We start from the raw sequence: 24,555 nt of genomic DNA, 5'->3' as shown, positions 1-24,555 counted from the left end.
CCCTCTCATCACCCTAGCTCTTCTTTCCCACTTTTATGTAGTATGTGAGGAGGTGGATTTAAAATTTTTCCTTCCTGTATTTTCAACATATTTTCTGAATTTTGTAAAGTTAGCACATACATTTCTCTTTACTAGAAAAAATTTTTTTAATTTGTAGTAATTTATATTTGGATTAAATTATGGTGAGAATAGTGTGAAATGAAGATTATTTGATGATGAACTTTTATAAGGGAAAGATTATGACATTCATCTTTATATTCTAGCAACTAAGCCATTATATAATTTTGTAGTAGATGATCAATAATAGTTGTTAAATGAATTAGCAATAGGCCAGCTATAAGAGGCAGAGAGAGAATGAATCCTTTATGTAAAATAATTTTTCCTTGAAATTTTACTAGAATTCTCAAATTTCTCATTGTCTTTAACTTCAGTAGTATTGAGTTTTTAAATGTATTTCTTCTTTAATTAAAATTTATATACAGTTTTGGGTACTCATCTCTTTCTCCTACTTTACTGTAATATGAGATACTGCCATGTGGTCTCTGTAGATATTAAAATTTACAAGTATAGATGAACCATAAATGTAATCCTTAGAGAATAATTAAAAGTATATAAATATCCTGTATATAATAAAACAATTATAAATCTGTACTTAGAATTGGATTCTAGAATGGCAATTTATTTTCAGAAGCATTTTACTTTTTCATACTAAACGTTTTTTTATTTTCCTGAATATGAGAAAATGTGTAGCTTTTAATATAGAAATACCTAATCGTTAACAAAATAAAGGATAAATGTGAGATCTTTCCACTGCATATTTGACTTATTTTCCTACTTGACTGTTTGCTCATCTATACATATGGCCCCCCAAAAGGCTACCCCAACTCCTAAGTTTATACCATCTTTCAATACCTGGTATCACTGTGACAGTCACATAGCTCAATTTCTTGCAAGTAAGAATCTGTTTAACTTAGCCTTGATTAGATTTCCACCATTGCTTCAACCTGTTAGACTCTAAAACCTTGAAGTAGACTACTTAACGTAATTGACTTATTTGTTATATCCCAAACACCTAGCATCCTTCATGGTTTAATAAGTGTTGTCTGAAAGGTTGAACATAGAATGTTTTCATAAATGGTTAAACTTTGTATAATTGATGTCCCTTATAGTATCTGGGTGAAAGAACTTTGATCTATCCTTAATTAGCTAAGTGTGCAGAGTAGAAGACTAGTATTTAGGTGGCATCCCAGGTGCCCAGCAAATATAATGCCCCATATTTCTTTGTCATAGGCTGGAAAATTAGCAGTATAGATCTCTGGGTCCTAAAGCAATTCTAAGAATTTTGTATAACCACTCTCACTTTAATGGACTGTTTACAAAAAGCATGAATTCTGCTAGTGTAGTAGTATACACACAAACACACACAAGAGTGTATATATAGTGGTATATATAGTACATATATATAGATGCTATACTAGTATAGCATCTAGTATGACTAGGGATTGTAAAATCCTTCTGTGTTTGCCTGTAAAAACTGTACATTATTGGGAAGCCACATAGATCAGCGTTTTTCAAGCTTCTTTGACAGCAACCCAGAATATTTCACTTTTTATGACCCTACTATGTGGATTTCATGATCCTCTGATGGGTTATTACCCACAGTTTTAAAAATATGGCTGCAACTTGGACTAAAGAATTCAGTAAATAGGAATGACTTAAAATTTGAGGATTGGTAGCCAGTGTTTCCTGTGTATTATTTATCTTCTGTCACTGGAGTAGTGGGTTTTTCTGAAATTCTGATATAAGTTCTAGTATAAAGAGTAGTAGTTCACCAAGTCTTTAGCTTCTTTTCCAACTCTTGAGAGATCCTACCTATACCGAGTGTCATCAGCATCAGTGGAGGGGCAAGGGAAAACCCAGGCAAAGAAATCCTGTATCTGCTCCTGTTCTATGAAGCCACTTTTTTTTTTTTTCCTGTTTAATTCTGTCTCTAACTAAACACATTGAGAACTTTTAGCAGGTATATGTGTATCACCTCTTCTGCAAATAATAATTGGACTTACAATGTTGTGGATAGAATAAAACGCTTCATGGTTTAATAAGTGCTGTCTGAAAGGTTGGACATAGATTGTTTTCGTAAATGGTTAAACTTTGTATAATTGATGTCACAATTGTGTTAGGGATATTTTAATGGAAACATTTAAGAAGTAATGCAAGATGTAACGAGAGAGTTATTTGAAGTTACCTTCTAAGTGAATAGTTCAAGTTTTTAAGTGAATAGTTTATAAATAACTCAACTCCATTTTAAATAATCTCCAAGAGATTTTAAAGATATTTTCGATATTTTGGTAATATACTCTGTAAACAAACCACGACAGCATGATAATAGTTTCAGTTTCTTCATGGAGGTTACTGCTGACCCAGATAACTTCTTGTCCATCAACCTTCCTCTAGAAAACTTTAATAAGGTAGTATCTGCCCTAAGGCTGCCAACTCATGCTTTGACAGTTTTAACAGCTGTAGTTACTCAGTATGAAGCAGGCTACCTCACTAAGCAAGATTTCAGTGTCTGAGGGAAGAGTATCATTTAGACAAGTGCTATAGAACAGAACTTTCTATAATGATAATGTGATGTCTGTTGACCACTTGAAATATAGCTAGTGTGACTTTTAAATTTTTAGTTTTAATTAAGATTAATTATCTGCGTGTGGTTGGCTAATGGCTACCATATTGGACTGTGCAGATTTAGACATTGCTTTTGATACACTGGTCTTTGGTTCATCAGAATTGCTTGTCTAGTTGAATGATGTCCATAAAAATTGGAATGAAATCTAATGAAAAGACTTGATTTTTAAAATCTAGTTAGAGGTATAACCACACAGAGGAGAACTATTTAAGGTGACTTAAATATTGTAATTTGACTATATGTCCCTAGTGGACTATATTCTGAGGACCAAAATTACTGTGTTTTTAGTGAACATATTCTTGTATTATTATAATTTTGGTATTGTTATTCTGAGGCTATTGCTTGTATATTGTGTCATAAATCAGATGAGTAATTCTGTGTTGTAAAAATTGATCAGGTACAATAAAAATCCTATAGTCCTGAGTTTAAACTGAAAGTGTTAACAGGACCCTAGTTGTAAAAGAATGAAATACAATTAAAAAAACCATTTTTTTCTATGTTCCAGGCCTGTAACCTAATTTCATATACTCACAATAGCTGAAATCTTTGCTGAGGCTTGCACTCATGAGGGTACACTCTTCCATTCTTACTCCCCACAGTTATGTACATGTTCTTGACCCCTTATCATGTCTGACCCCTTAGTTCTTTTAACCTTTTGACCTGATTTACCCATTTCTCCCATCCCTCTTCCACCCCCTACCTACGGAAACCACCAATCTGTTTTCTGTATCTCTGAGCTTGGTTTTGTTTTGGTTTTGAGATTTCACATATAGGAGAGATCATACAGTGTTTGTCTTTCTCTGACTTATTTCACTTAGCATCATGCCCTCAAGGTTTATCCATGGTGTTACAAATGGCAAGATTTCATTTTTCTTATGGCTGAATAACATTCCATTGTATATTTATTTATCACAATATTCCTTTATGCATTCATCCGTCAGTGGACACTTAGGATTATCCCATATCTTGGGTATTGTAAATGGCCCCGCAGTGAACATGGGGGTCCATATGTCTTTTCAAGTTAGTGTTTTCATTTTCTTAGTATAAGTACCCAGAAATAGGATTGCTCATAGTATATTCTTGGCTCCATTGTCATAAATTAGTTGACCATAAAAATTGCTGGGCTCAATTCTGTTCCGTTGGTCTATGTGTCTGTTTTTTAGGCCAATACAATGTTCTTTTAATTACTATAGCTTTGTCATAAAGTTTGAAATTACGTAGCATGATGCCTCCAGTTTTTTTATTCTTTCTCAGGATTGCTGTGGCTATTCAGGGTCTTATGCGGTTCCATACAAATTCTACAATTGTTTGTTCTGTTTCTGTGAAAAATGCCATTGGAATTTTGATAAGGATTGCATTGAGTTTGTAGGTTGCTTTGGGTAGTAGGGACATTTTAACAATATTGATTCTTCCAACTCATGAGCACAGAATATCTTTCCATATTTTTGTGTATTCTTTAATTTCTGTAATATCTTATGGTTTTTAGTATACAGGTCTTTCACCTCCTTGGTTAAATTTATTCCTAGGTATTTTATGCTTTTAGTTACACTCATAAATGGAATGTTTCCTTAAACTTCTAGTTCAGATAGTTTGTTATTAGATTATAGAAGCACAACAAATTTTTGTGTATTGATTTTGTATCCTGCAACTTCACTGAATTTATTTATTAGTTCTAATAGTTTTTTGATAGAATCTTTAGGTTTCTCTCTATGTAGTATTATATCTTCTGCAAATACTGAGAGTTTTACATCTTCCTTTCCATTGGGTTTACTTTTACTTCTTTTTCTTATCTCATTGCTGTGGTTAGACCTTCAATACACTATGTTGAATAAAAGCAGTAGGAGTGGGCATCCTTGTTTTGTTACTGATCTTAGAGGAAAAGCTTTGAGCTTTTCACCATTGAGTATGATGTTAGCTGTGGGCTTGTCATTACGGCCTTTGTTATGTTGAGGTTATGTTCCTCTATACCCATTTTGATGAGTTTTTATCATAAATGGATGTTGAATTTTGTCAAATGCTCTTTCTGCATCAAGTGATATGATCATATGATTTTTATCTTTCATTTTGTTAATGTGTTGTATGACATTGACTGATTTGCTGATGTTGAGCCAGCCTTGCATTCCTGGAATAAATGCCACCTGATCATGGTGTGTGATCCTTTCAGTGTATTTTTAAATTCAGTTTGCTAATATTTTGTTGAGAATTTTCACATCTATGTTCATCAGAGTTACTGGGTTATAATTTTTTTTCTTGTGGTGATCCTTGTCTGCTTTTGGTATCAGGGTAATGCTGGCCTTGGAAAGTGAGTTTGCAAGAGTTCCCTCCTCTTCTATTGTTTGGAAGAGTTTGAGAAGGATTGGTGTTAATTCTTCTTTGAATGTTTTATAAAATTTACCAGTAAAGCTGTCTGGTACTGGACCTTTGCTTTTTGGAAGAGTTTTGATTACTCATTCAATCTTCTTGCTAGTAATCAGTCTGTTCAGATTTTCTATTTCATCATAATTCAGTCTTGGTAGGTTGCATGTTTATAGGAATTTATCCATTTCTTCTAGGTTGTTCAATTTGTTGTTGTTTGATTCTTTGTAGTAGTCTCTTATGGTTTCTCATATTTCTGTGGTATTAGTTGTAGTGTCTCCTCTTTCATTTCTATTTTATTTATTTGAATCTTCTCTCTTTTTTCTTAGTCAGTCCATTTTGTTTACTTTATTTTATTTTATTTTATTTTGGTCATGTGCACGGCTTGCGAGATCTTAGTTCCCCGACCAGGGATCGAACCTGGGCCCCCTGCAATAGAAGCACAGAGTCCTAACCACTGGATTGCCAGAGAACTCCCCAACTTGTTTATCTTTTTTTTTTTTTGCGGTACCCGGGCCTCTCACTGTTGTGGCCTCTCCCGTTGCAGAGCACAGGCTCCAGATGCACAGGCTCAGCGGCCATGGCTCAGGGGCCCATCCGCTCCATGGCATGTGAGATCTTCCCAGACGGGGGCACAAACTCGTGTCCCCTGCATCGGCAGGCAGACTCTGAACCACTGCGCCACCAGGGAAGCCCTTGTTTATCTTTTTAAAAAACCAGCTCTTACTTTGATTGATCTTTGCTCTTGTCTATTTACTCTCTATTTCATTTATTTCTGCTCTAATCTTTTTTTATTTCCTCCCTTCTACTAACTTTGGGCTTTGTTTGTTCTTCTTATTCTGGGTCTATCAGCTATAAAATTAGGTTGTTTATTTGGGACTTTTCTGGTCTATTGAAACAGGCATTTATCACTGTGAACCTCCCTTTTAGAACTGCTTTTGCTGCATCCCATAAATTTTGGTGTGTTACATTTCTACTTTCATTTGTCTCAGATATTTTTTTATTTCTCCTTTGACCCATGGTTGTTCAGTAGCATATTTTTTAATCTCCACCTACTTGTGAATTTTCAAGTTTTCCTTGTGTAATTAATTTCTAGTTTCATGCCATTCTGGTTGGAAAAGTTGTGTGACATGGTTTCAATCTTCTTAAATTTATTAAGACTTATTTTGTGTTCTAACATGCGATGTATACTGGAGAATATTCCATGTGCATTTAACAAGAATGCATATCCTGTTGCTTTTGAATGAATGTTCTATAAATATTTGTTAAGTCCATCTGGTTTAATGTGTCATTTAAGGCCAGTGTCTCCTTGTTGATTTTCTTTCTGGATGATCTATCCATTGATGTAAGTGGGTATTAAAGTCCCTTACTATTATTGTATTGCTTTGTATTTCTCCCTTTAGGTCTATTTATATTTGCTTTACATATTTAGGTGCTGCTATGTTGTGTGCATATATATTTACAAATTTTTAAAGTTTATTTTGTCTGATATAAGTATAGCAGAGCTACTCTAGCTTTCTTTTGGTTTCTGTTTGCATGGAATATCTTTTTCTGTCCCTTTACCTTCAGTCTATGTGTGTCCCAACATCTTAAGTGAGTCTCTGGTAGGCAGCATATAGATGGGTGGGTTTCTTTCTTTTTTTTTTTTTTTTTAAATCCATTCAGCCACTCTACATCTTTTGATTGGGGAATTTAGCCCATTTACATTTAAAGTAATTATTGATAGATATGTGCTTGTTGCCATTTTGTTAATTGCTTTCTGGCTGTTTTTGTTGTTCCTCTCTGTTCCTTTCTTCTTCTCTTGCTCTTTTCCTTTGTGTTTTGATTACTTTTTTGTGGTATGCTTATATTCCTTTCTCTTTTCCCCTTGTGTATTTACTATAGCTTTTTGCTTTGTGGTTACCATGAGGCTTACATAAAACAACACATATCCATAACAATCTGTTTTAAAGTTGATAACAAACTTGTTTGATTTCATTGTAGAGCTCAACATTATTACTCTCCCTCCCTCACCTATATTTTATGTTTTTGGTGTGCTGTTTTGCATAATTTTATCTTGTGTATCCCTTAATTAATTATTATAATCATAGGGTTTTTTTTACTACTTTTGTCTTTTAACCTTCATACTTGCTTTATAAGTGATTAATCCACTACCTTTATTATATATTTACCTTTCCAGTGAGATTTATTCTTTCAAATGTTTTCTTGTTACTAATTTTTTTCAGCTTAGAGAACTGTCTTTAACATTTCTTATAAGGCAGTTTTAACTCCTTTAGCTTTTTCTTATCTGGAAAACTTTATCTCTCTTTCACTTCTGAATGATAACTCTGTGAGATAGAGTGTGCTTGGTTGGAAATTTTTTTTTTTTTTCAGCACTTTGAATATATCATGTCAGTCCTTTCTGGCCTGCAAAGTTTCTGCTGAAAAGTCTCCTTATAGTCTTATGGCAGTTCCCTTGTTCATAAAATTGTTTTTCTCTTGATGCTTTTAATATTCTCTCCTTGTCTTTAACTTTTAATATTTAGTTATAATGTGTCTTGATGTGGGTCTCTTTAGGTTGCTCTTATTTGGAGCTCTCTGTACTTCCTGGATATGGATATCTGTTCCTTTCCCAGGTTAGGAATTTTTCAGCCATTATTTCTTCAAATAAGTTTTCTCTCCCTCTTATCCTTATGGGATTCATATCATGTGAGTGTTAGTCCATTTGATGTTGTCCCATAAGTCCCTTAAGCTGTCTTCATTGATTTTCTTTTTGTTTTGTTGTTTGTTTTGCTGCTTTGATTGGGTGAGTTTCCCAGGCTTGTCTTCAAGTTGATTGATTCTTTCTTCTGCTTCATCTAGTCTACTGTTGAACCTCCTCCCCCCACACCTCACCCTGTGTATATTTCATTTCAGTTCTTGTATTCTTCAGCTCCGTGACTTCTGTTTGGTACTTTCTTATATTTTCCATCTCTTTGTTGAAGTTCTAACTGAGTTAATTCTTCTCCCCAGTTCAGTGAGTATCAGTAGGACTATTACCTTAAACTCTTTATCACATGTATTACTTATCTCTGATTTTATGCTTTTTTTCCCCCCTCAGGTTTTATCTTATTCTTTCACTTGTGACATATTCCTCAGTTTCTTCTGCTTGACTCTCTGTGTTGGTTTCTATATAGTAGGTGAAACAACCACCTCTCCCATTCTTGAAGGAGGGGCCTCTAGTATGAGATGAACTTTGTTATTCAACACTGCCTCAGCTCTTGGTTTTCTCTCCAACCTTTGAGCTTGTCCAAATAGCCTATTTTTAATAGCTCCCAGCAGTTGAGAATGTTCTAAGATCTGTCACTGTCCTAAAGGGGAGGATCTCAGCACCTAGACCCTCAGACATCAGCTTTTATAAGTATGCAAATATGTACAGTCCTGTGGGAGAACAAGTATAAGCCCTGCTTGCCACTAGAGCCAGGTGATCTGGAGGTGTCCCCTGGGCAGAAATCACAAAAGTCAGACCTCCAGATGAGTATATTAGCTCTTTTCTGGGTTTTACCAGCAAGCTGGAGTAAGGCAGTGGGAGAGTACCAAGTCTGCCCCTCAGGCCGGAGTTTCAGGACAAGCAAAGAGGCCTTCTTACAGAAAGACTGGGGACTGTGCCTCAGTTCACTGTCTGCATAGTGCCATGGTGATGGTAGCCTGTCCAGAAACGTCTCTGCCACAGTCCCATAGGATGCAAGAATGCAACCTCCCCGCAGCCACCAGAGCCAGGTGATGAAGAGTGTTCCCTGGGTGACAGCTGCAAAAACTGGGCCACCAGACATAAAATCCAGGGCATCAGACACTTGTAATGTTCCCCTCCAGGAGACACTGACATTGTGAAGCATGGCAGAGGGTAAACACGAAGATAAGGCCTGCCCTCTGAGGTGTCTGGAAAGGATTACAGTCAGCCCCCAGACACATGTTTATTTAGAAGCCTGCCCCTCAGTCCACAGGCATGATGATTAGCTAATAGGCCTTCAGAGAAAGACTGAGCTCCTGGGTCTGTTGTCTCTTGCTGTGCCCCTGTGCCCTAGAGGTGGTAGCTATTTAAGAACTCTTTCTTCATGAGTTATAGTCCTGTGGGACCCACAGGCATAAGCCCTACTGGTCACCAGAACCAGGTGATGTAGAGGGTCCCCTAGATGATACCCACCAAAATTGGGGCACCTTCCTGGAGATACTGGTGCTCTGGAGCACAGCAAAGGGAAAATGCAAAGATGCAGCTTGCATCCCTGGTGAGTGTTCCAGCACTCTCCTAGAAGTGTGTGTTAAATTAGGTGTCTGCCCCTCAGGTGAGAGCCTCCTTCATTTTTTAAGTCTGGACACCATACACGGCCTCTTAGCTGGGCCCTGGGGTCCGAGCATGTGAGTTCTTTCAGAGGGCTTTCTCAGACCTCTGCAGTCCTGTGGGTCTCGAGACAGGAACCCTACTGGTTTTCAGAGTTAGATTTTTTAAGGACTCATGTCTCAAGCATATGGGATGCCCGATGTGGGTTTTGAACCCTCAGCTCCTCAGGAAGAAGCTCCAGGTTTTGAGTTCCTTCTGCATTGTGGGTTGCTGCAGCAATGGTGGGGTTTATGGTGGGGTTTCATCCCAGCCTCTCCTACCATCTTTGATATGTTTTTCTTCTTGTTTGCCCAATGTGTAGTCATCATCCACCCAGACTTTAGGTTTTTTGAAAGGAAATTCTTCCATATATAGCTGTAGGCTCAGTGTGGCTGTGGGAGGAGGTGAGTTCGGGATTTTCTTATGTCACCATCTTGAACTGGGACTTCTGCACAACATTCTGAAAGATAATTTCTTGCAGTAACAAACCTGTAGAAATCTTTTTTAAAAGTTAGTTTAACTGTCATTAATACTAGCACATTGTAAATCATTCAAGTGGTTAAAAAAAAGAAAAAGATATATAGTGAAAAAGAATTCTCGCATCCTAGATTAATTCCCTAGTCTCTTTACCTACAAGGAAACACGGTTGCCAGTGTCTTATATATTTTTCCAGAAATATTCTGAGCATACATTCATGAGAATATATCCCTTTTTTTCTTTTTCACACATGAGATCTTGCTATTTCTATTCTTTCTCACTTTACTCTTTTCATTCAGCAGATTAGCTAGTCTAGATCTACTTCATTCTTTGGTAGCAGCTGCATAGTATCATAATTTAACAGTTTCTTACTGATGGAGTTTTTTGTTTGTAAAAGTCTTTGCAGTTAATATGTTATAATAAATATTCTTCACATGTATCTTTACCCATATGTGTGATATGGATAAATTGAAGACTTTTGAACAGGAGAGTGATAATATTAGATAGAGTTAAGGTGACCAGGACAAAAATATTTCTGCATTGGTGTTCATAAGCTTTTAGGCTAATTTTGTTCTTTAAGAAGTATGCTGTTTTCCCTCTTAGGTTAGCTCTGCTTCTTCCCCATTGAAACGGATTTTTTATTCTAGTTTATCAGTCATGTAGTACTTGGCATCTTTCTTTCCTTGACTTCTGAGTATATGTAGATATTTTACATAGAGTTACTTGATTTTGGTTTGTTACCCTGTTTTATTTTCTCAATCTGTTACTAATCCGCCTCAGTTACTATCCAGAAATGTCTTAGAAATTTCAGTTAATTGTAATTGTGTTTCTTAGTTAAGCAAAGATTTGGGTCTTTTTGCTTGTTCTTTGGGACCCCTTGCATTTGTAGGTGAAAGGATCAATTAATCAGACATTGTCTCTCTTTTAATCCTTCTAACATTTGTATCCTTTTTAGAAATTGTTAATTCTCATCAGTATTTAAATTCACAGACTCTACCTACAGTTTAGTTGATCTGTATATGTTAAATCTTGTTCAAATGTTTCTTTAATATTCTTTTATATCCTTTCTTGTATCTTAGGATAACCTCTTCCTCACAGATAGCTCATTGCAAAGGAATACTTAATCCTTTGGATGGAAAAGTTTACTCCTTGAATAGATATTTACTGAGCAGTATGAAAATCAGTGCTTTACTCTTGGCTAATTTTCTCATCATCAAGTCTCTTGAGGTATAAATAAAACAAGAGTAAATCTTTAAAGATTTAACAGAAATCTGTAATTTAGAATGACATACATTTGAAGATAGAATGAAGGCAAGTAGTAGGGAGGATGAGGGAAATGAGGAATTAAATTGTTAAATATGTTAATGCAATGTGAAGGTTTTTGGTTGTTGTTTTGTTCTTTTTCATCAAATTGATATGAATTTGAGGGCTAGTTTAATTCAATCCCATCATTTTTCTGGTAAGGAAACTATTATGTAGAGGTATTGTCAGAGACTTGCTCCAGCTCACAGGCTGCAACCAGAGCACCTGACTGCCAGCCCACTTTTGTTTGGGGATGTAATTGCTTGACTGTTTACTGTAGTAGTTAAAAATGTGTCAAGCGGCAAAGGAAATTGATCCCTTTCATATATTCTTGTTTTAAACTACAATGTATTATACTTAATAAGTTGAAATGACTATTTCTGAAAATGTAGGTAAATAAAAATGTTATAAATAGAATCATTTTCCTTCAAAAGTATTATACTCAAAATAATTTTGTTCGTTGTCTAATAGGGTATTTCTGCCTCATCTCCTATTTCTCTAAATCCTTTAACAGAAAAATTTTTGTTGCTTATTTTTTGTTCTGCTATGTAATATTTTGAAGTATTGTTTATCCAAATATTCAGTTTCCTGTAAGTTATTTTTTAAATAATTATATAGGGCTTCCCTGGTGGCGCAGTGGTTGAGAGTCCGCCTGCCGATGCAGGGGACACGGGTTTGTGCCCTGGTCCGGGAAGGTCCCACATGCCGCGGAGTGGCTGGGCCCGTGAGCCATGGCCGCTGAGCCTGCGCGTTTGGAGCCTGTGCTCCGCAACGGAAGAGGCCACAACAGTGACAGACCCGCGTACCGCAAAAAAAATAAAAATAAATAATAATAAAAAATAATAGTTATATAAAAGCCTTTGTCAGAACTTTGAGAAAATAATTGATTTATAAAGCTCTAGTGTTAGTGATCCTGCTAAAGCAAAAGAAGCAGCATAGTGACTGTCTCCTGATATTCTTTGCAATTATTGTTTTTCACGTGAGGTTATATTGTAAAGAAAAGTGAGTGTTCGCCAAATCTACTTTTGTGCCTTGAACACCCACAGAGAACTTTTGGTATTGTTAGCAAAGATAAAGACATTCTAAGAAAACTCTTTGCAGGAGAAATATCTGTCTATTTATATATTTACTTTCTGAATCTTCAGTCTATTCTATAGCTATACTTTTAAAGGATTCATGCAGGTGAAACAGAGGGCAGCTGATCATGTTTATGTTTTGGAGCCAACTTGTCTTGCCCGTCCCTATCTGCACCTGTTCACATTTACACCTAGCAGCTGTCAGTGTTCATAAGCTCTATGTTTACAGAAAAAGGAACATCTGATATGTGTGAATTTGATTAGTATTATCATTAACAACTAATCATTGAATTTTTTTGGCGTGTATAAAATCATCATGCAGGGAAGAAGTTGTTGTGGTAATTCTGATTTTTGTCTGTTCTCAGAATTGTTATAGGTAAATATCATCTCAGTAAAATACAGTAAATTCATGTTACCCAGTGTGCGTGAACATTATGATGTGCATTAATTGTATATTATACATGATCAGTTTTAAACAATTAGGACGAAATGTAAAATAATAAACTCTGGCAGTATGCTGATAAAGATAGGTTGAATATAATTTTATCATTTATTGCAGTGGCAATAAATCAGCTTGAAATATCTTCTTATAATAATTATAAAGAACTGCTACTTAACAGAAAGTTTTGGTTGATTGAATTCCAAGTAATACAGTTTTTGATACTTTAGATCAGAATTTCTTAACCTTAGCACTACTAACATTCTGGGCCAGGTAATTATCTCTGTGGGAATGTCCTGTGAATTGTAGGGTGCTTAGCACTATCCCTGCCTGGACTCTTTCTATGTGATACCAGTAGCACCTTCTCAGTTATGACAATCAAAGCTGTTCCCAGACATTGTCAAATGTTTTCCTAGTAGATGAGGGGGTATTACAGCATCACCTCTGGTTAAGAACTACTGCTTCAGACCATGGGAAAGATCTCTAATGGATCAAATCATTTAAAATCCCTTCATCATCACACATTTTTCACCCATTCACATCAACAACTTTTTTTTACTGTAGTGTTATATGTTAAATTTCAGTTGTAGTAATCTTTACCCTACCTGATTAGCTTTGTAAATAAGAAAATCCTGAAGTTATACATTAGAAAATATCCTCTCATGAATGGCCTTAAGCTAAACGACATACCTACTAATTGATATCCTCCCATAGGTGAGTGTGTTGTGGTGGGGATCATGTTCTTACAGTCTGCTTATTTTTATCTTGTGTCTGGGCTGGTTTTGGCCACAAAGAATTGATTGGATGGTGTTTGTTTGGAACGTGAGATGAAGGTAGTATTCTTAACACACAGAGTCAGAATGAGAGGCTATTACAGGAGTGCAAGTATCAGATCTGGATGCTTTGGCCAGAACCGAAATCTGGGAATAGGTGGCTCTTGGATCCTATTTTTATTTTAATGAATGTATTTTTCTAAGATGGTTTGAATAAATGGATTTCTGCCAACTTTTATGCAGTATGCTTGAATGATGAATAATAACTCATGTGATCACAGAGTAAATTTTTTCAACTGATAATTAATATGTTAATTTTCATTTATATTTGTGCTCCAGGTTTTTTTTGAAAGTTTTGAGGTAAAACACCTTGCCATTTGTACTTATAGAATTGTGAGGCTTTATTTTTTTAATTGTTTCTTTTATTTTTTTTATTTTTAAAAAAATTGTTTTACATCTTTATTGGAGTATAATTGCTTTACAATGGTGTGTTAGTTTCTGCTTTATAACAAAGTGAATCAGTTATACATATACATATGTTCCCATATCTCTTCCCTCTTGCGTCTCCCTCCCTCCCACCCTCCCTATCCCACCCCTCTAGGTGGTCACAAAGCACCGAGCTGATCTCCCTGTGCTATGCGGCTACTTTGTGAGGCATTTTTAAAAACTGTTTTAAAAATATTTTATTTTATTTATTTATCTTTTGGCTGCATTGGGTCTTCGTTGCTGGGGCTTTTCTCTAGTTGCGGTGAGCGGGGACTACTCTTCGTTGCGGTGCGCGGGCTTCTTATTGCGGTGGCTTCTCTTGTTGCGGAGCACGGGCTCTAGGTGCACGGGCTTCAGTAGCTGTGGCACGTGGGCTCAGTAGTTGTGATTCGCTGGCTCTAGAGTGCAGGCTCAGTAGTTGTGGCGCACAGGCTTAGTTGCTCTGCAACATGTGGGTTCTTCCCGGACCAGGGATCGAATCCATGTCCCTGCATTGGCAGACGGATTCTTAACCACTGCGCCACCAGGGAAGTCCCAAGGCATTTATTTTAAATTCTTTATTTTTAAATTTTTATTTGAGTATAGTTGCTTTACAATGTTGTGTTAGCTTCTACTGCACAGCAGAATGAATCAGCCATACATATACATGTATCCCCTCCCTTTTGGATTTCCCTCCCATTTAGGACACCACAGTGCATTAGAGTTCCCTGTGGTATACAGTATGTTTCCTCCAACAGTTGTCTATTTTATACATAGTATCAATAGTGTATATGTGTCAATCCCAATCTCCCTATTTTAAATTCTTATCATAATTTATCTGGGTAAAAAATGTCAAACATGCTATGCATATACATATAACCTATAAATAGATGTGACTCAGAAATATTTACTTGAAATGAATAATCTAAAAATACCTTTTACTGCCACATATACCCATGGATAATTATATGCACAGACATTCATTTATTAAAAACAATTGCTGACAGTTATTGAATGCTAGGTATTCAGAACTTTATATGCATTATCCCATTTAATCTTCCCAGTTATACCTTCATACTACTCATGAGGAAACTGGAAGTTCACTGAAGTTACATAATTTATAAGGTCATAGCTAATAAGGTTCAGATACAGTTTTTAAACCCAGATAACATCTATTATCAAGTGTCTTGCTGATACAATGTAATCTCTTTCTTTATTTCTTCAAGGTCTAAGTTTACACTCTTCAATCCCAATGCATACATATATATATATATATATATATATATATTATATATATATATTTCAAGTGCTTACTGTATGCCAGACTTTGTTTTTTCTTTTCTTTACTTTTTATTTTGAAATAATTTTAGACTTAAAAAACAGTTAAAAAGCAAATACATAGTATTCACCTATATTTTTTACCCAGCTTTCCCTAATGTTATTAATTTATATAACCATAGTACAATTATTAAAATTAAAAAATCAGAAAATTTACATTGGTACAATGCTATTAACCATAAACTACATATCTTTTATGAATTTTACCAGTTTTTCCATTAATGTCCTTCTTCTGTTCCAAAATCCAATCTGATCCCACATCATTTAGTTGTTGTATCTCCTTAGTCTTCAACCTATGGCAGTTCCTCAGTCTTTCCTTTTCTTTCATGACCTTGATACTTGATGAATACTAGTCAATTATTTTGTATATGGTCTCTCAGTTTGGGTTTGTCTGATGTTTTCTCATGATTCAATGAGGTTATATGTTATTGGGAAGAATACCACAGAGGTGATATGCTCTTCTAAGCACATCAGAGGATACAGGATATCAATATGTTTTATTATTGGTGATATAGTTTCTCCACTGTGGTGTTTGCCCTTTTTAATTAGTAAATATCTTAAAGGAGATAGTTTGAGACTATGCAAATACCTTGTTTCTACTCAGACTTTCACCTACTGCTTTTAGCATCCTTTGGTGCACATGTATTTTAAACTTTCTCCTTTGAATAGTTCTTACAATATGGCAAGCCAATGATTGTTTTGTGAATTATTCACTGTTACAAAGGCATTGCCTTCCTACCTTTTAACTTTCAAGTTGGTGGCTAGGATTCTTTCCAGAGTTAAGCTTAACAGGGAACAATAGTAAATAAAATCTGAATTCAATAATATTTAACTTAAAAAGAAAAACTTGAAAAGCCAGTCCTTGTTAATGCAGGCATAAAACAATCTTCATTCTAGAGTAGCAAAGGCTAGAGTGGATTTGTTAAATTTCTTTAAAATGAAAAGAAAGGTATCTATAAATGAACATGGAATAGTTGACCAAATTTTGAGTTACTAGAACTAAGAAATACCTATTAAAACATGAGAAAAAAAGTTTTAACTTAAGGCCAGTGTAACAAAAAGTACTTTATGTATGAGAGGAATACTGGCTAGAAATATATATCTGAGATTAAAACAGTTGAAATAAAAGAATATATGAATAATGTATATAATAGAACTTCTAAGGAAAATGGCTGCATAAGCCTGTTTTTTAAAAAAGAGGTAAACTTTCCCCACTTAAATGAACAGCAAGAACAACCAGAATAAATGAGAAAACTGCACTTTTACTGAAACTGAAAAAGGCCCCCAACCTCATACTACTAGCTCTAGTTCTACTCTTCTGTACTGCCAGGTTTCAATTTTATTTTACCTTTAAACAGTGTTATAACAAAGGAACTATTTGTGCCTTATTTCTATAGAATAGGGTCTTAAAAGTAGATTGGTAGGGCTTCCCTGGTGGCGCAGTGGTTGAGAGTCCGCCTGCCGATGCAGGGGACGCGGGTTTGTGACCCGGTCTGTGAAGATCCCACATGCCGCGGAGCGGCTGGGCCCATGAGCCATGCATGGCCGCTGAGCCTGCGCATCCGGAGCCTGTGCTCCGCAATGGGAGAGGCCACAACAATGGGAGGCCCACGTACCGCAAAAAAAAAAAAAAAAAAATTGAGATATAATTCACATATAACATTATATTAGTTTCAGGTGTACAACATAATGATTCGATATTTGTGTGTATTGTGAAATGAACACCACAAAAAGTTAATATCCATCACCACACAGTTACAAATTGTTTTCCTTGTGATGAAAACTTTTAAGATCTACTCTCTTAGCAACTTTCAAATGTACAATAAAGTATTATTAACAATGGTCACCATGCGGCCCATTACATCCTATGACTTACTTGTTTTATAATTGGAAGTTTGTACCTTTTGACTCCTTCATCCATTTCCGTTCCAGATTTTTAATATCAACATAAACTATTACAATAAGACCAATGTAAGGTTGTACCCAAAATAGCTAAGCAAATTAATACAGATGCTTAGAAGTGGTTAAGTCATTATAAATGGATCATACTAAAGACATTTTGAGACCATAGTTCAGACTAGACTCTAGTATAAACTCTAAAATGTATTTGTCTATTTTGGGCAGGACTTACTGTATTGGGGATTACCAGGTCAGATTCATGGATGTTTAAGACCTACAACTATATTGGTATCTGGATTTAGAAGACAGGGTTACAGTTCACTCAGACGTGGTTGTATCTTCTTGATTCATTAAGATAATATGGGTATTATGATGTAAGTGAGTAGACCATGAGATGATTTAAGAAGAATAAGAAGTTAATATGCTAATTTTCCTAAAGTTATGGCAACACACAGTTTTATCAAGTTACTGTATTCAAATGACTATTATTATTATTTGTGTGTGTGTGTGTGGTATGCGGGCCTCTCACTGCTGTGGCCTCTCCCGTTGCGGAGCACAGGCTCCGGACACGCAGGCTCAGCGGCCATGGCTCACGGGCCCAGTCGCTCTGCGGCATGTGGGATCTTCCCGGACCAGGGCACGAACCCGCGTCCCCTGCATCAGCAGGCGGACTCTCAACCACTGCGCCACCAGGGACGCCCTATTATTTTTTTATATAAGAATATTCTGCAAGTCTATTAGAAGAAAATTTGGTATACTTAACATTAAACTTATTTCATAAACTGGTATTTTAAATTGTATTTTATTTATTTCATATTTTATCTCTCTGAAGAACATGTATTTCTAAACTTATTTCATATTTTAAAAAAGTATTCCTAAAAGTTTGACTTATTTTAAATATGTTTAATTCTTTTGCTTAATTCCACTATTTAATACTGTAAATTAACATTTGTCTCCCTCCCATAGATATGGAGTCTGGAGAACGGTTACCGTCCTCAACAGCCTCCTCTGCTACACCAACTTCATCTTCTATACCTTCTGTGGCTTCATCAGTTTCAAAAGGCGGCCTTTCCACTGGAGCTGCTTCACTTAGCTCTACAATCAACCCATGTGGTGAATACCCTTTATTAACTCAATTTTAGAATGCCATCCTTTTACTAATTTGCATTCATAGTGTTTTATTGAACTCTGAATCAAATGTTCTCATTACATCTGTTGATCTGTTGAACAATGGCTAGGTTAAACATTTAGTCTCTGCTTTTTCTGTATTTTATCAGCACACTGGAGTAGCACTGCTTATTCCATGTTTTCTATGATTTTTAGAAGCTTTGAGAGTTTCATTTTAATATCTTCCTTTGACCATTTTAATTAATAAATTAATACATGCAAACTCTTTTAAAAGAATAGACCCATGAGGGAGTGAAGAAATATAAAGGAATCCTTGATGGTAAGATAAGGTCCCAATGCCATGGACCATTTGCCCTAAATTTGCTTCCAGTATTCGAAATGACCTTCACCAAACCCCAGCTATCCTAGTTCACAAGACGTATACTAAGGCATATCATTTACCTGATGGAAAATATGTTTAAAGTTTTAAATATTTTGAAAAATATTTTAAGATATTTGACAAATTTTTCTTAAACATGAATGAAGTTTATACTGCTAAAAAGGGAACTTTATTTCAGTAGTGAAAATATCCTCAGTTTTAGTTTTATGTGGAAGGTACTTTTATTTACCCCTCAAAATCACTTTTTGCCCAAACACGTGTTTGGATATTTGGTAGAATACTTTCTTTTTTTCAACTTAAACTTGATTAACTTATTCCTTTATCACTAGGAAGATTTTTAATCTTAAATATATTTTATCTTATAGATTATTTCATATGTTTAAACATTAGAACTAAATGATATTTTACTTTTTAAAAATTAGATTTATAATTTTGGGTAAATGAAGTACGTAAATATGGAATGTTTGCTGACAAAATACCCTAGCAAATTGTCAAATATATATTTATTGAATTATTCTGATTTTTTTCCAATCAATGTAATGACAAGGATGTCATTTTATCAGAACAATTTTCTAACATTTTCTTAGTGATTATAAAATAACTAAAATAAAATACCATTACATTTAAAAAAATAAATAAAATTCCTGTTCTCCCGCACCTTGTACAATCTTGGTTAAGGCATTCATTTAACAACTTCAACCACATTTCCCTTGTGTATAAAATGATGGCTATATATAAAATGATGAATGCCTTTGATGATATGCTGTGTTCAAAAATAGTGATACCATGGTTGGCATTTTACCTTGTTTCTTTGTCTAAATGATTGCACACAGCTGTACTTTTGTAATTATTCTTTCGTGCTTTTTATAACTCTTCTCCTTTCGTTTGTGTCAGCTCCTTTCATTGTGTTTCTCCCATCTGCTGTCTTTGTATTTACTTGTGAATTTGTATTTAAAATATATAATATTTCTAGGGAAATGTCCTTTTTTTTTTAATGTTGAAGCTTTCACTCCTTGAGTACAGAGCCTTGAGTTTTCTGGACCCTTTGCTACCACCTATTTCTCACTTAGTTTTCTGAATTAGTGACACTTGAATTGTTTATGATTCTGAGTAGTCACCTGTTGGGCGCTATTTTTTGTTCGTGGTAGTTGAGAGTTGCAGAAGGGTGGGGTATGCTTAGTTGCTGAATAACATCAGAAATTTCCTTATCTAGAAAGGAATTAGTTTTCATCATTTATTTGCAAGTAAAATAGGTTGTTGAATTTTTATGTGGAGATACTTAAATTGAATGAAACTATAGTTTATTTCAATGTTTATTCCAAAATATATCACTTATTAACACATTATATCTTTAGTACCTACAGCATGAGTTTTTTTCTTTCTAAGGAAATTATTTTTTGTTTTTAACATTTGCAGTGTTGTGGTTTATGTTTAAAGTAGAGCCTTACAAGGCATGGAGAATGCTCAGTTGTCCTGCATAATTCAGTTTATCATATTTTCCTGTCTTCTCTTATTTGATTCATTGTTTTTGGCCTAGTCGTTGTCTGTAATTTTCTCCTTTTAAAAGTAAAATTATAGAATGATAATGCGCCTAGCCTCTTTATTTTAAACAATTTGAATCTCCTCAATGTTTTTGATGTATAGAAACAACAAAAAAGAATTTTCATATGAAAAATGTCAAAACCTCACCAGTTCTTTAATGGTCCCTTTGAGGACATTCTTTTGTTTTAAACAATTATTTTAATTGGCCTTTCTCTGTCATCTTCATTAATGATATTTCTGTAGGAATTCTTCTGAGTTACAAAGGATTTAATTCAAGCCTACTTTCGAACTTTGAATGATCAACTAATTTCTTTTGAATCAACACCTTGTCAGGGTCTGGGAGTATACATACGTACTGTTACTATTATGATGCTAGTAGAATATGTGAGACTCCTAGGTCAGAGATTTTATTACTATAGCATAGCAAATAGCATAAACATCATGTTGGCATTGGCTCCCCATGTCTCCCAAGTCCCACAGGGGCAACACGGAGGGGCCCAGTTGAATCTTATACATATAGTGGAGGTTGTGTCACGGCTTAGGCAACCCACTGCTTTTATAGTAAATGAAAGCAAAGCCGCTCTTTGTCTGGAAGGAAATGTCACCTCATCCATCAAGGTTGCTCACTGCAGTCCTGAGAAATGGCCCAGTTTTAAAGAATGGTCAAGACCTTGCATTCTTGGCAACAACATGCAGGGACCTTGGAGGACTGTCTCTCACAACACACCTTTAATTTTATTATAGTAACTTGGATAGAAAATAACACTGCAATAAAGATTGATTAATCTAAGGCTCTCTGCATATAGTGGGTCTTGTCGGTCTTAGAAGAGTTATATTTCTTTTCCCTTTAAAGTATAATTTTTAAAAAATAACTTGCCTACTTCTAAATAATTTTGGACAGCTTTCAATAAATATATTGTCATAATAAACAAAACAATTAACTAAAATATTAAAAGATAGGCTCTAAAAAGCCAAGGAAAGCCACAGATATTGAACAAAAAAATTAACTAATTAGCTGTTAAGAATAAAAAGAAAACATAGTGGGCTACATGGCTCACATACTAGTGCTAGTGAACATATCAGTTCCTCAGAGAAAAACGAACTTTTTCCTGGCTCTGAGTGGTTTGGGGAATATACCACCAGAACCTTTGTATAAAAGGCCACATGATACACAATATCCTATATGCCAGTTTCATAAGTATTCAGACACTATTTCACATATTATCTCTGAGTGAAAGCTGAAAGAATAGTATTTCAGCATAGTTCCAAAATTAAACTTTACAGAGTGGATTTGTTCGAGATTTGTGGTCATTTGACCTAATACAAACAAAGCATAGAACTTTGAGAAATTTCAGTGATAGTTAAACTGTGCCATAGACCAGAGGTTTTCAATCCATTTTTGAGGTAGAACCCTTCAAACAAAACTTGTAAAATGCTGAATGTATAAAACAGAGAAACTGTTTAAAACTTCTCTCATTAAAGCTGGGGTATGCCTACTTTTCTTTTAAAGTTAGGGACTGAATTACACATATATCTTATGCGCAGGCTCAGCGGCCATGGCTCACGGGCCCAGCCACTTTGCGGCATGTGGGATCTTCCTGGGCCGGGGCACGAACCCACGTCCCCTGCATCGGCAGGCAGACACTCAACCACTGCGCCACCAGAGAAGCCCCACACATGTATCTTAATTGCAGGCCTACCTCTGTAGAACTGTGCCAAATCATGGTATATTGAGGAAATCGCAAGTTGATCAGTCAGGCCTCAACTTAGGGTATGTGTCAGTTATGACAATGATTAACTATGAATAGGAACACATGGCAAATACACGTACCAGTCCATAGATCCGCAGTTCTGAGGTGGGTGATGCCATCATAGACCTGGGCTTCTAATTTTATATCCTGTCTTCTGAGGTATGGGACCTTCATGCTCACGTGTCTTATCTCATGGCTTTTAGAAGGCTGATCCACCTACAGCCCTGTTTTCCAGGAAGGAAGAAGGTGGAGTAGAAGAGGGCAAAATTTGTATGCCAGCTTACTTTGACCCCTTTTAAAGAGCTTTCCCAGAAACCCCATCCAGAGATTTCCACTTAGTATCTCTTTTGTCGGAACTGTATGAATGGTAATCTCAGCTTCAAGGAAGGCCAGGAAAATTAGTTTTTAGCTGAGCATGTTGCCATCCTGAAGAAAATAGAGGTTATTAGTAAGGAATAAGGAGAGAATGGATAGCCAGTATCTGCTATGGCTAAATGGAACAGAGGGACAGGAGATCAAGCCGGGGAGTAGGTTAAGGTCAGATCATTTAGAACTTCATGCACCATGTTTAAGAGTTTAGACAGAATGATCTATTGACTAAAAGCAAGGACTTTGCAATTGAAAGGCCCTGAAATTGAATCTTGGCTTGTCCACTTATTAGCTATGTGAATTTGGGTACATTACCGCTTTCTGAACTTCGGTACCTCATCTATAAAATAAATATGATACCCATTTTATAATGATAATTGAGCTAATGCCTGACATAGAATAGGTGCCTAGCAAATTGTAACCTTTACTTTTATTCATACTTGATCAAGTGGAAGGATTTTAATGCTTTGAAAATGCTAGCATGCTAGCAGCATGTAGAGCATCAGTTTGCAATGAGGATGGGACTAGAGGCAAAGAAGACCATTAGAAGGTACTTAAATTTATCTGGGTGAGAAATGATAAGGGCCAAAATTAAGGAGTTATTGGAGATGGAGAAAGAAACAAGATTCCAGAGATATTTGGGGAGTAGATTCTTATAGGATATAATGACTGGATTTGGGCAAAGGGATGTTGAGAGAGAGATTGAGAGAGAAACCCTGACATGACCTGGATAACTGGGAGACGGGTGATGTAATGAGAAATGTGGAGGAAGAATACGTTTTAAAGTGTAAAAGGGTCATTTATCTTTTTGCATGTTGCATTTGAATGGACTGTACATCCATGTAAATACTCTTGGTTAATATTAGAGTTGTTGCCAACTTTTGCCAGTTACAATGTTATGACCATCATTATACATGAATCCTGATGCATATGCATACGGTTTTGAAGATGTCTTCAACTTTACCAGTAGTACCAATTTATTTTCTCATCAGCTGTGTATTATAATTCCTGATGCTTATCATTCATGTTGACACTTGTCATTGGCAGACTTTTTGATTTTTGTCGATGAATATGAAGTAGTGTTCTTTAAGGTGCCTTTTAATAAGTTTATAGCTTTTGGGGTTTTCCTCTCTTTTGAAGTGATTGTTTAGGGCTTTGGTGCATATTTCTATTGGGTTGTGCATCTTTTTCTTATAGATTTGTGAGTTCTTTTTATATTTTGGATGCTGGTCCTTCTTTCAGTTATCTTTGTGGGAGATAGCTTTTCCCACATGGTGTGTCTTTTTTTATTCTACATTGTCTTTTGATGAAAAGAACTTCCAATTTTAATGTCGGCAGATTTACCAATATTTTTATTTATGGTTATGCTTTTTGTCTAAGAAATTGTCCTCTACCTCCAAGGTTATGCATATATATTTTTGAGATTTCACTTATCTCTCATTTAATATTACTTTGAAAAGTATATGGTTATCAGATACCAGGCCAGTTGTGATAGACTGAATTGCCTTTTTGTTTTGGAACTATCACCAGTTGAGATTGTTGTTTGATGTATCAGTGAGTTCAACTAGAGATAACATAAACCACTGATGCTATTTTAAGCAGAAAGATTTAATACAAGGAATCAGGTACTTATAAAATTATTGAGGAGCTGACCCCTGACCCCCATGAGTGATTTCAGAGCATTACTGTTGAATTGACCTGCTTAAGGAAATTACCTCTAGTTCAGTCAGGACACCATTGTGCTAACTGGTGGCTCCATGGATCATACCACCTCAGCTGCAATCCCGTGATCAAGAACCACTGACATAACAGGCTCCAGGGCTGTTCTGTGCTGCCTGCTAGATCTGCACCAGCAAAAAGGATACCTCATGTCCTGCCAATCTAACAGCTTAACTCAGTGCCAAATACATCTGATTGGCAGAATCAAAATTATATCCAGAATCCTGGCTGCAAGAGAGACTGGTAAATATACTTTTTAGCTGTTCAGCTTCTGCATCACAGGAAGGTACACTAAAAGGAGGTTGGGGCACATGTTAAATTATGAGCCAGTTATCTATCCATTTCAGCTCATCTGGTGATAGCCCCCCTGCCATATCTCCCCACCTTTGTATTATAATAAACTCCTGATACCTGTACATGAACTTTATTCCACCTTCAGTGGTTCTTTTCTTCTGAAAAAAATAGTATTTCATTAGTGCATCTAGTAGCTCATATATACTTACTACAGATCTCTTTTGATA

At 35.6% G+C, this 24,555-nt stretch overlaps 1 protein-coding gene across 19 annotated transcripts in view; it reads left to right on the top strand.

Annotated features, from left to right (window-relative positions):
* Positions 1–24,555, top strand: part of BAZ2B (bromodomain adjacent to zinc finger domain 2B) — a 384,859-nt gene that overhangs the window by 231,166 nt on the left and 129,138 nt on the right. For all 19 annotated transcript variants that reach the window (XM_079923516.1, XM_079923517.1, XM_079923522.1 and 16 more), the window contains one exon: positions 18,113–18,259. In XM_079923516.1, coding sequence (XP_079779642.1) covers positions 18,115–18,259 — 145 coding nt within the window. In that variant the 5' untranslated portion in view covers positions 18,113–18,114. The remainder of the gene's footprint in view (positions 1–18,112; positions 18,260–24,555) is intronic.

The sequence above is a fragment of the Stenella coeruleoalba genome (assembly GCF_951394435.1).
Source record: "Stenella coeruleoalba genome assembly, chromosome: 6".
NCBI lineage: Eukaryota > Metazoa > Chordata > Mammalia > Artiodactyla > Delphinidae > Stenella > Stenella coeruleoalba.
Note: the sequence above shows the minus strand (reverse complement) of the source record. Positions and strands in the feature narration are given on the sequence as shown.